At 35.1% G+C, this 13,415-nt stretch overlaps 1 protein-coding gene across 6 annotated transcripts in view; it reads left to right on the plus strand.

Annotated features, from left to right (window-relative positions):
• Positions 1-13,415, plus strand: part of LOC150110161 (uncharacterized) — a 110,468-nt gene that overhangs the window by 40,819 nt on the left and 56,234 nt on the right. For all 6 annotated transcript variants that reach the window (XM_090398178.1, XM_090398161.1, XM_090398169.1 and 3 more), the window contains one exon: positions 414-467. In XM_090398178.1, the coding sequence (XP_090254304.1) occupies positions 455-467 (13 nt within the window). In that variant the 5' untranslated portion in view covers positions 414-454. The remainder of the gene's footprint in view (positions 1-413; positions 468-13,415) is intronic.

Below are 13,415 nucleotides of genomic sequence, written 5' to 3' on the forward strand. Positions count from 1 at the left end.
AATTTATGTACTTCCAAACCCTCAGTAGAGGAAAGGAGAGAGAGAGAGAGAGAGAGAGAGAGAGAGAACGAGGGAGAGTAGTCGCTTCCTTTGTTGTTATTAAAACACCATAATGATGTTGTCACTATGCACTAACAAGGCCGATGTCAGCAAGATGAATATTAATTACAACTGCAATTAAGTGACGCATGCATCCAGTACTTTAGCCAGCCAGGGCAGCTGAAACCTGTAATTTGCAGGTATCATCATAAACACTTTACTCTAAAGCCAGCAGAAATTTATAATTGATTATATGTTATAGGCGGCCTTTTTGTATGTTGTTCCTTTATCTTACTTATCAATTCTATTATTCATTGGAGTTACAGATATTCTTTTATAGTGTATTTTAATGATTTCTTTTATTCTGGTTGCAGATAGTTTACGTGCAAGAACTTTTTCCTTTGTTGACTAGGAAATGGATCAAAAAGGTAAGCTCTTAGAAGCTATAATCTGTATTCATCATACATTTTATTGAATGATGTCTCAATGAATTTAAAAATAAATACATAAAAATATAATATGTTTTTCGCAAATAAATCTGAAATAATAAACCTGCTTCTAAAGATGCGATGAACATCAAAAAACACTCTCATATATTGTGTATGAATACACATTGGGGATCATTTGAACTTATGTTCATTCAAAGACAGGATTTGAACCTAGGCCTTTCCAAACTAATGGCATATACCGAGACTATAGAGACGCGAGTGCAAAACAAAAGCAAAATTGTTAATGAATTGAAAGACTCATTAACAATTTTTGAAATGGTTGAAAGACTTCTGTGTTTTGTAATAATAATAAAGAAAAAACTTTTAATGTTGGACTTGAATATATTGAAAGAGACCCACCTTTGGATCCTCTCAAAGATGCCAGAAATCTTTATAACTACTTTTCAACCAAAGTCGTGTTAGCTAGTATCATATAAAGATGGTAGAGTATTTCTCCAAAAAAACCCCCACACACATTGTCAAAGAAACGTGCAATTAATAGACATAAACATGCAAACATGCTGTTTTAGTAGTGAATTCAGCTGCTACAAAACACCTATGTTTATAACAAAACATCTTGTTGATCTGTATGCTGATATTTGTGAAAGAGAAAAAAAACGTTGAATACGATTTTGTGTGTGTGTGTGAGAGAGAGAGAAAACGTTTGATTTAATCCACTATCCAACAATCATTTGGTCTGCTGTTTTGTAATTTTTTTTAACTAGAAAATTACGAAACAGCAGATTTCTAACAATAAGTAGCAAGGCTCAACAATACATTATAGATGTGCATACTCCAAATGACCACATGAAGTTATATTTTGTAGCCACATGCTGTTCTTACAGATTCTAGTAGCATTAGCCTTGAATATTGAGTATCAGAGAAGGGAGGGAAGTTGAATTCCAATCCGTTTCTGTAAAGATAGTATTTAACCACTGGACTTCGCTGCCTTAACTTATCTTCGCTAGCTTAACTTATCTCTGCACTTTCTCCAAAATTGCAGAGATAAGTTATGAACCATTCAACAAATGCAATCTATTAGCTTTTTTCCCCTAACCAGTTTAGCTACAATACTGAAGTACATTTTCTATTATTATTATTATTATTTTATTATTATTATTATTATTATTATTATTATAAAATTTTCAGAATATATGAAAAATGAATGAAGATTGAGTTGAATATGAAAACACTGCTCTCAGTGGATAAATCATAAATATATGATGGACAAAATACAATACTTAAAAAACTGTTTATATCTGCTCCATTATATTATTCTAAGTCTAAAAGGGGGAAAAAAGACAAAAGAAAGTCAAAAATGTGAGTGACAAATTTAGAGTGACATAATGGTTTGATTTGCTTGAATTTGTAATCCTGTGAACAAAATTTTCTGGTCAGAGAAATGAGAAAGCTACCTCAGTGCGACAGACACAGTGCAGACAATCAATGGCCAAAATAATAGCTTGGAGTTGGAATGATATATATTTTGCTGGTTTCTAATAGGTATTAAGTGCACCTCTGCCCCAAATTTCAGAAAGAAATTTTATCTTTTTGATTTTCCAATATATCAGGAAAACTATAAAAAACTTATAACTGGCCCAAAAGTCGTTGTAACCACTTATTTATGGCAATTTGAAGAATCTTCTGGCTGTAATGTTACAGTCCTCCAGTAAAGTAAACAGCGGAATATAGTTCTGGTACTAGGTTCTAATACATTCCACAGAAAGGTGGTGTTGCAACCTGTCTGATGCGATTAATAATAATAATAATAATAAGTAATAAGTCGAAATCTGAAGAAGGTGGAGGGGTGTTTAGTGATGCCGACTGATCACAGTCATCGACATATGACTTGACAAACAGATTTTCTGCAATGATGAGGCGCATTTGTCATCTTGAGAGTCATTTCATATTAGTTGAAATACGATATGGACAAGTGCTTTGATTATCCACGAACTATTTCATGCCAGGCGAATGTTCACTACATTATTATTTAACTCCTTGCGCTTTAAGATGAAAGCGAGACGAATCCATCACCTGATGCACTTTCCAACACACACACACACACACACACACACACACACACACACACACACACACACACACACACACACACACACACACACACACACACACACACACAAATCAAAATCCTGTTTTGTATAGACCTGGATTGAGCTGTCAGTAATATTATTTTTAAAGCTTCCGTAGTCCACATTTCAATTTCTATGCGCATTCTTTGAGTCTACAGGCTTAATTTTGGTCTAATCCAATATATCAAACTAATGTTGGACAGCAGAACAGTGAATTGATCCTCAAAGATCTTTTGAGAAATCAGGCATGTGTGTTAACAACGACAATATTTGTTACAATAATAAACTATAGCAAATATTTCTTTTACATTGGCTAACAAAGATGCTTTTGTTGGTCAATGTAAAAACACCTCCAGAACATTCAGAAAAACTGTGGTTGAAAAAGACATGGCGTCGAATCCTTTCTGGATGTTAGAAACTTTTATAATAACTTTTAAGCTAAAAGTGAGTTATCCAATCTCATAAGAAAGCAGAAATTTCATCTTTTTGAAACTCCACAGAAAATATAACCCAACCGATTAGCTTGTTTAGGTATATTCTACTGATTTTGATATTCGCTTATTAATATGTTCACTGGCGTGCTCCTAGATTGGTTTATCTGTTTGCAAAGACAGCATCTGTACCTGATTGTCCATTGTGAAAAGAGGTCCCGTTAGAATTACTTTGTTTCCGAGACAGCTGTTACGTCTAGGAGACAAATGATTCCAACATATCACTGTATTATCTTCAGCAGGAACTATGATAATCATTGGATCTCTCTTTCCAACCACCATCCAGCATTAATGTTATTTTCTCCGTTTCGGATGTCAACTCTTCTGAATCATTCTAGCAGTCAATTATATATCACAAGTTTGGTCCATCTGGGTACAGAGTTTTTGATTACGGTTTGATTAGAGACCTCAATTGTCATACCCGTTGCAGTTGTTTCCTGGATTGTTTAGATCCTTACTTATTATTAAAAAATTTCAGTAATTACAATCGAAATTAGGCAAATTTAGCAGTTTTATATTTTGAAACAGATAAACCAATGCCTCACAGATAAACAGTGGGACATTGTGATCTTGTAGTACTTTGAATACTATCAATAATCAGTTAATTCTTTGTTAGCGTAATTCGATAGATTTACATTCCTGATGTTATTGAAATTAGTTTTTTTTTTTTAGTTTTTGAGTTTGTTTATTTTCTTCTGTTATTGGGAAATGAACAATGGAAAAGCAGACGACGTCAGATTGTGTTCAGAATTATGTCTGCAGAGCATCATTGTTATTGTTGCAAGTCCTTACGGATCTTTAATGAAGTTGCTGATCACGACTGCGTGTTGTTTCTTTTTTCTTTTTTTTTTTTTTTTTTCCTCTGTGACATCCGAATCCACCTTTTCTAACATCAACTTTTTCCCTCTTATTTTATTTATTTTTTCTATCTTCATTCTGGGATCTTAACTAAGGAAGAAGCTATTCTCCGTTTTTCTTTTCCCGTCTTCAAGTTTGAAAGCCACGCCGTGTGCTCTGATCTTCAGAAAACCGAAACGGTCAAGGCTGCTACATTAGCACGCGCCAGTGACTTGCGGTTGTTACTTAGTTTTTTTTTTTTTTTTCTTTTCTTTTCTTTTTTTGTTTTGCTTTGCAGGTGAATGTTTGTGATTCCTGAGAGCTGTGCACCGCGGGACTTCCGGCGTGTGTGATGTGGCGCGTTCCGCAAGCTAATGTGGGATAGTTTTAGACAAAAAGTATATATAAAAAAAAAAAAAAAGAAATTGAGGGAACATGGGTTGGGTGTAATTGGAAAGATGTTATGTTCATCTCAGGAAATGCTTCTTTGGCTGATGAAATACATCGATGTCATTCCACCGGTGACGTTTTTGTTGTGACTTCTGCGCATGCGCACAAAGTGCATAATGTCCGTTAATGATGTACGTAATTTAGTATTTGCCATAGTTCTTATGGAATTCTTACTATTAATAAATTCCATAGTTTGTTTAGATATATTCTACCTATTTTGATATTCTTTTATTAATTTCACTACATTTTAATATTTCCTTTATCTCGTTTTTTTTTAAATTTTGTTATCCGATAGAATATTCCATCGTAGAATCGTTTTAACTTATAAAATATATGTAAACGTAATTAAAAGAAAACAGAGTGCACTATATCATTGATATTTTAATGCACTGTCACATTTTAGACATCATTGTTTCATTTTCAATGAGATAAACTACGTATTGTCCATATTGTTAAAATGATTGTCTGCAGGTAACAGTTGATCGGAATTGTGTTGTCCACTTTTTATAGATATTATAGAGCGATCGTAATAATATTTTATAGGGCGTGAACATCTCAGAAGAAAAATTGGCCTCTGAAGAGAACTAACAGTTCGAAATAGTGATGTCAGGCCATTGTGGCCCTTAATTAAAAGAACCAATAAAAGGTGAATATGGTAACTTTAGGAAGTTGTTTAGGATTACGATGAAACGAATTGTTGTTGTCGTGGGGGGCTTCCCCCAATTTTCCTCATCCGTTCCTTAGGAAAAACTAAGCCCTCCTAATAGTGGATTTTTAAGTATATATTTTGGCTGTAGATCGATGTGTGTGTTCACGGACCGGTTTGCCTGTTCTGAGGGACGAAAAACCGGAGTTTCCGGGAGAAAAAAAAAACTACCTTCGTATGAGACGGGCTAACTCACCTTTCTTCGAAAGAGATCAGATAAAGGTTCCTCACGTCACGGACAGCAATCGAATCCAGGTCTTTCGAATCGGACGGCACGGACGGCAATCGAATCCGACCGGTAATGCCGACTGAGCTACGAAGGATCGATGAAACAAGTAAAGCTATGATATATTCCGTTCGATAATTGCGTATGCCTTCTAAACAGTCTGTCTGTGACGTAGAAACGGATCTCAAGTTTATGGGAGAGGAACAATGCCTCCTCGTAAAAAAACCGACTCTCTCTTACCTTCAGTTGAAAATCTGTTATATATTTCCACGCCTCTCAGACGAAACTTGAATGTGTCGACTGTGCTATGGAGGCGCTGACTCTACAGGATTTTCTTTCTATTGCAGTTGTACAATTCACCGTTAGTATATAAAACAAGTGAATATTAATTATTTTTTATTTGAATAAAAAAGGATTTGTAGACATGTAGTATTTTGGATATGAAATGTGCAATAGATTTGTGATTTTCTAGCTCGTCACAGACATACGTCAACTACTTTTGACCCGGCAACATGCCTTCACATTAAGTCGGTTGTTTGTCAGAAATTTATAAGAGGGATCTCACATAAATAAGAAACAGATTAAAGTTAAAGAAAACGAGAAATTAAAACCCCAAACTTTACCCCCTAAAGGATTTACTCCACCGAATTGGTCAAGGCTCAAGAATCATGGTTTTCATTCATTTTCGTGAAAACAAATCACGAAATAATCTGCGTACGATCACCGTCTTTAATCCGACGTTCCTGTGTGACTTGTTGCTTGTTAGCATAATCTGAAACTCTTTCTGATGATGGTCTCGCAGCAGAAATAGAGAGGAAGTAAGCGAATATTGGGAAATTGTCATCCTTTCAAGCACTGGGCCGGAAAGCCTTCCTTCCACCTGACGGGTAAAAGTGCGAGCAGTTTCGGGGATGCAGAGGATAATTAAACGTCACCGTCCCAGCTGAAGGATTTTTCTGGTTGGCCTAACACAGTATTAGTTACGCAGTGAGCTTTTGCTGAAGATATAAGCACAGGGGTGTTGAAAAGATTGGAGGAGGGGGGAAAGAAATAAGTTCGCGATGCAGTTTATTATGACGATGGCTGGTTGCTTTCGTTCCGGAAACTCTCCCACCTCCTTCCCTTAAAATGACTCTTTTCTCTTCGCTCACGAAAGCTTTCTCTACTTAAAGGTAAAGCTTCAGTGGTCCTGAGGACAATTTTGGAAACTTATCTCCAAGTAAGCCAAAAATGACATTTTAAACCTGTTTAGAACTTCTTGGCTTCGGTAACTCCATTTCCAGTCTCTTTCCATTCACTTCCGTTTTGAGACTATGCCGCTAATAAAAAAAACGGTGATTGTAAAGGCTGTTGATCTTCACCTTCCTGCACAACATACTGTCATGGTTCCTTCAGTTAAAAACCCGGAATCGATTTTTTTTTTTTTTTTTTACGTTGACATGTAATCATTTTAAGCTTGTCGTTGTTGGGTTTTCAGAAATAAAATTTCGTACATTCTAAATTCTCATGTTTCAACATGTCAAAATAAGCAATAAAATTGAACTCTAGCAGATAAGGAACTCTCGTGATATGACGTTTTTGCACGGGTTAGGGAAAGAAAGAGGGTTTTTCCCCCCTAGCCTCTCAAAAACAAAAGTACCACACACCATCTGAGATTGCTTTATTCAAATGTTCATAGTATCAGATGAGAAGTTAAACTTTTTCTTGATATTTAAAGTCCGAAGACAGAGACTGGCTACATAACCTCAACTGCTTCTTCAGTAATTTCACCGAAACCAATCCAATCCAACTTAAACTTTCCTTTATCTATCCTTTTTACCATGTAACAAACAGTATTTCGTCTTTCAAAATTTTATTGTTCAACTCTGGGAATTGTGTCTGAAAATACAGTTTTCTTCCTAAGAGTTAATAATTATATATCTAGAGCTAAGATTAAGATAATTTTAAATGCTAATCCTGCTAACGAAAGAAAAAGCATAGTCTGTACATAGACTAAGGGCTAGAAACATACGGTTTTTTCATGCCACCACAGTCCTCCAGACGGCAAGTCTTACCGTCTGGAGGATTGTGATGGCATGGAAAACCATGGATTTGACAAGTCGGTGAGACCACCGTTTTGCCATTCTGCGAAACTCATCGACTTTCAAAAAGCATTCATATCATAGTGGATAAGTAACAATGTGGAGTCAGTATTCACTGAGTCACTTCATTTGGACGATACGCCCACAATGATGTGCTAGATACCTAATGGATTTGAGAATATGATGAGCCTTGGGCACAAACTGACTAATAGACAGAAAATCATTTCGACCTTTCTGGAATGGATGGAATTGTGGTATAAAATTCCATGAATTTGAATATGGATCGGGGACTTCTCAACAACAGCGTGGAACATCAAACAAAAGTGAGGAGCCTTACTAATTGATAATTCGCTCTCAAAGAGTCTGTGATGTCACAGTTGCCAAATATTTACACCGACTGACATATATTGCCAAATAATTACAATGTAATCAATATGTACTGTATCCAGGCATTGTTTATAACCCATATACTCTCATATATATGCGCCACTAATATATTGATATATATATACCGTATTAACTGCATATAATACACAACACACATATTGCATCAGCAGGTATTTCATGGACATCTAGAGGTTGGCAAATTCCAAAACTGTAAAAACATTAATATTTTTACGATCCTGGATTAATGATTACCGAATGGTCAAAAATAATACCATTTGGGAAGAAGACGGAGGAGTGGATAAGCATTTCATGAAAAGACGAATTTCTCTCTCTACTCATCATTCTCATCCAATGGAAGGGCGTGAATTTGATGACATCATAATGTTCCCAACAAGGCCTTCCATTCATTCATTTCTGAAGAATAGGGAGATAATTTTCATGACTTAAAACATCGGGAGATGGTGTGAGAGTGAATCCCTTTTTTTTTTTTTATTAATTAACAGTACTAAACCATTCAAAACCACCTATTCAAAAATCTAAATTTGTAAACTTTTCTTTTTTATGTAACTATCACTCACGTAAAATTGCAAACTTACAGTACATTAGTACGTGGGTGTGCTAAGAATTTTTTTTTTTTTTGTGGTTAATTTTTATATCATTTTTACCTGGTCCAGAAATCTTGCTCTAGAGACGAAACAGAACTTTTTCAAGCCACTTCAGGTCTCCAATAAGCGGGCAGTGGTTTCACAGAAGGCGTTGAAATTCATGTGTCCTAAAGAGAATCACGAACATACATACTCGCGGTGGGATTCTAACCCACAACCTGTTGATTAGACAGATGATGGTTCTTTCGAGCGTGAAAATGGAAACTAAGAAAAAAGGAAAAGTAATAGTTAATTTTTTTCTTACACACACACACACACACACACACACACACACACACACACACACACACACACACACACACACACACAATGCGGTATTATACCATTTGCGTCCTATATTTTGGGGATAATATCGACGGAATATTGCAGGAGATTAGATACAAATAGGATGAACGGGGACAAAATAAAGTAGCAGTCGGCCATGACGTTTTAAGGTCGAACATTCCCGTACGAAAACAAGTTGCCTATTTTGCACTGGACATGCTGTAATTATCCGTTTATGTAAGCTGGGCCTTCAAAGTACCAATCAGAAATCCAGTAGATAAGTTGGTGAATTACTCTGTACTATCGCATGATCAAGGAACTGCCCAGAACACGGAAACATCTCCCTTCCCTCGTGCTATAATCACGTTCTTCTTCTGCACTTAGGGTTGAATAGGCCATAATTCAGTTTTGGGCACGTTTCTATGAACTTTGTATTTATGAACTCCAGAGTTCTATAAAGGCGACTCGATTTTGTTTTCGATAATAATAATCCTAGAATAATAGTGCGAATAAATAGTAAGACTAATGTGTAAATTAATTGGAAAAATCTGATGTTAATTCAAATTTTAGGGTTCGATTTTATAATCTCTTTTCCGTCCAAGAAAAGACTTTCTAGTAGGATTTTACTTGTCAAATAAATGTATTGATTATAATAAAAGCAACAACGATGCAGTTGGTAGATCATCAATGTCCTCTAATCAATGCTTTATTATTTGTAGAAAAGCAGTTATTATGAGCTACAGATGGCAAAATAATTTCCCAAAGAGCTGATTCGGTCAGTGAAACAATTCTAATACAAATTTCAGAAGTTGATTTTATAGAATGTTCATTTGCGTACGTGTGTGGGAAAAGGAGGGAATATTTCTGATTTTCATGATGTTTGTTAGTGACTTATTTCTATGTGTTTTGCAAAGAAAATTTCTGTGTAATAAGTATATTTTTATTCTGTGCCTCGTGGTAACGCCCATTGCTTTAGATCAGCGTAGGAAAACCCTATAGATTCCATTCTAGTCCGACTAGATTTTTTTCTAGTTTTTTTTTTTTCCCAGCCGTTTCCTGACTGTTAAATTTGGAACAAGCATGTAGAATGTTCTTTTTCTTGAAAAAAAATTCAAGTTTTTAATAATCGAACACAAAAGAAATCAACTCTAAAACTCTCACAGCAATACTAACTAGGACTAGGTGACAATTGTCGTTCGTGTATTTTGCTGCTTTTGTTTATGCACTTTGGCTAGAGATTGCACTAATCTTATGAAGATGAAGATTAGTGCAATTAGGGATAAATTGGGCAAGCTGCTCCATTTGGAGAATGAAAAGCCAATGGGATTTATTATTTTATTTATTTTTAATAGTTTTTGTCCATAAAATAAAATATCCTTTTAAATACAAAAAAAAACTTTTTTTTTTTTATCTCTCTCTCTTCTGAATCTAACATTTCGCTTCTCTATCTCCTTGTACGAATCTATGTCCATTCCTTTTCTATCGTTAATTGAAAGAAATATAACCAGTAAATGCACATAGGGTAACTATTTCTGACATCTCTGGCATATGCCATTTAACTAAACCTCGCACAAACAGTCGATACCGTGGCGTAATTTTCTATGTACTCCTTTACGGTCAAATAATATCTATTTTGTATTGGAAAAATCTAGGTTCAAATCCTATTAACACTTTCATTGCCAAGCTGAAAATTGGAATTTCGTGTGGTGGCCAAATTTATTTTATTTTATTTTTATTTAGTTAGCGATGCGCCACGCGATAACGCGTGATCGACCGTTTGGCGAGGGCTCGCATCGCGCGATATCGCGTGATTGGCAATGAACGTGTTAAAGATGCAAAGAGAGGGTTTCTAAACTTTTCCCCCCCCCCGTAGATATTGAGTCAGTCAGTTTCGGAAAAAGTAACAGGATTTTTTCTTCCAAAAACTAAGATTTTTCCTCCAGTAAAATAGACAAACTGACTGATGAACACACACACAACTGATGCTTCACAACATATAATTAAAATCGAAAAGAAGGAGATTTAAAATCAATCGACGAAAACGATAATTGCTGTGCAATATTCAAACGCAGTTAGACTAGAAGAAATTATATATAATAAGCAATGTCTTTTTGCGGTGTTTGTTATTAATATATGGAGATACAGAAGAAAAAGTGACTTGAAATAACTGTGAATACGAGAATTAGGATGAATATGAAAATTAACTGGTCTAAATAAACGTATTTTTATCTTTTTGTAATATTTCAAAATTATTCTATCAGGGCAATGTTTACGATCTTTGCCAAATGTTGACGGTCACATGACATATTACGGATCATATGGATGGTTGATTGAAAACGCTTTTTCAGTGCCATCCCACGGTGCTGAGTCATCCAGCTGTCAGGATAGTGAACTAAGATTTGTACTCCCATCGGAAGGATGTCTTGCCAGCCCTGAGCGATGAGCTTAGTCATGGAACAGAACTATGACAAATACTTCCTGTAGAAAAGTTTGTGAAGTTTCCTCCTCCCCTTTCGTCACACTCAGACGAAGATGTGGACAAGAAGACATCCGGTAGTGACAATGATTGGCTTTATAAACAAGTGAAAACACAAAATATTGACATCACCTACTCACTAAATTTAGGCTTCGGAAGAGCGACGAAATACTTTTCTCTGCTTTGGTTCTTTAACAAAGGACGAAGGGAAATAATCTGAAATATTTAAATTATCGACTCTCATAATATCACATTTTATCGTCAACTGTCAATCAAAATAATCGGTGACCAACAATTTAGGAAGTAAAATGCAAATGAATACAATGCATGCATTATCTCAGGAGAGAATAACGACTGGGAAAAAAACTCAGTAATCTCTTTTGAATTTTTAGTTTTCATTCTAGGCAATATTCAATGCCTAATGTGTAATGATGCAATGCTTATAGTTTAATTATATTAAATAATTGAAAGATTTACTCATAGTTACTAAAATCTATAATTAAATTATATATGGTGGCGTCCCCTAACAAATCATATGCACGAGTAAAATTATTTATCGAAATTATTTCTTAAACACCGAACATATGAATATTTAAATTGATATTATGTTAAATTATAAGAAATAAAATGCAGCCGGCATGAATTTCGGAATGCCTGCAAACCAACGTTGGGCTAGCTTTAATAACATTAGATAGTAGAACCGAAACTTCATTGATTCGATTCTAAGTCATCAACCAATGAAACGTTTTCTAGGCCAAATTTCATCTGATTTTAATGTTAATCGCCCTTTGGTGCAAATCTAATTAATGTCACGATAAGACAATTCATCCTATCTACATGATTTGTTCTCTCTATCAGTTACGTGTATTCTCTTGCTAGTTTGTTTAACAGCTTCCGATGACCAACTAACTCGCCTCGCATTCTACATGAGACTCGAACCCAGATCCTTCCTACCGAAAGGTGATGACTGTATCGCAGGCATCGTCACTGCATTCTGAACTAGATCCAGATCGGACTAAACTGTATTTTAAAATATTAATATTTTCTTTTTATCTTTCTCTAAGCTTCTTAATTAAGTTTGCAATAGGAGAAACATACCTCCTCCTTCTTCAGATTTAGTGGGATTTCTCTGTATATTTGGAGTATACAACCTCCACCAATATATCTTAGAAATGATAAAGTTTGGCATTTAGAAATGAAGGATGACGATATCAATAAGAAGAAAGAATCAAATAAATCTGGTATTATTTTTTTATTTGATTTTTATGGCGCAAACACATCAAAGGTCATACTACGCCAGAACACAGGTCACAGCAGCACATAATTAATTGGTTAGTAAAGCAGTCACAAACATCCATGCCCTTGGCAAGATTCGAACCCGCAGTCTCTTTGCTGGAGAGCAGATACGCTGACTAATCGTCCAACCTAATAATTAGTGTGAAACCAACCAAATTCCAATGGTCATATATGATTTAATTACAAAGGCCAAATTTTCGTGTTTCTGGAACCTTAATGGTTAATTCTTAATGCTTTCAGGAAAGCAAGTTCCTTGTCATCAGCACTTCACTGTAATTGTTGTAGAAAGCAACGTTTCTCTCTCAACATTGCTAGTCATAAATCGTTCTTTTTTTTATTCAAGCATGGTGATAGAGTAATCCTTGAAACGTCAACTTCAGTTGAAAGTCATCTTTGTACGGTTCCTGCAAGTTTTTGTATATTTTTTTTTATTTATTTCGTCTCCCGAAAATAATGCGAACCAGATGTATAAGAGCGCGAACAGAAAGTCGAGGTGTAACAAAACGCAAAAAAGACATTCTACAAAGTCGAAAGAAAATATTCATTTTGCTAACAGGGTTCATTTGCTGTGTAATATTATAAAAAAAGTTTATGTTTTGCTTTTATTATTATTATTTTTTGCACTATTGAAGATGAGGAGTTGTCCGTATTGGAAAAAAAGAAGCCCATCACCCGTCCTTAAGTTTCTCATCTAGAAACTTAAGATGGTTCATGAACCATCTTAAGTTTTCAGTGCACAAACAGTGCACTGAAAACTTTAAAAAAAATTCGAAAGTGATTAGACGCATGCAAAAATTCATAATCTTTGGCATGAATATGTTATATGTATAACATATAGATATTATAATATGTATTATACTGCTTACGTAGACAATCTGCAGTGTAGGAGGGATAAATGCAATGAAAAGCCGGTTTGCTT

This window comes from Typopeltis vanoorti, chromosome 1 (genome assembly GCF_054136105.1).
Source record: "Typopeltis vanoorti isolate ZY-2024b chromosome 1, IOZ_Tvanoo_1.0, whole genome shotgun sequence".
Lineage (NCBI taxonomy): Eukaryota > Metazoa > Arthropoda > Arachnida > Uropygi > Thelyphonidae > Typopeltis > Typopeltis vanoorti.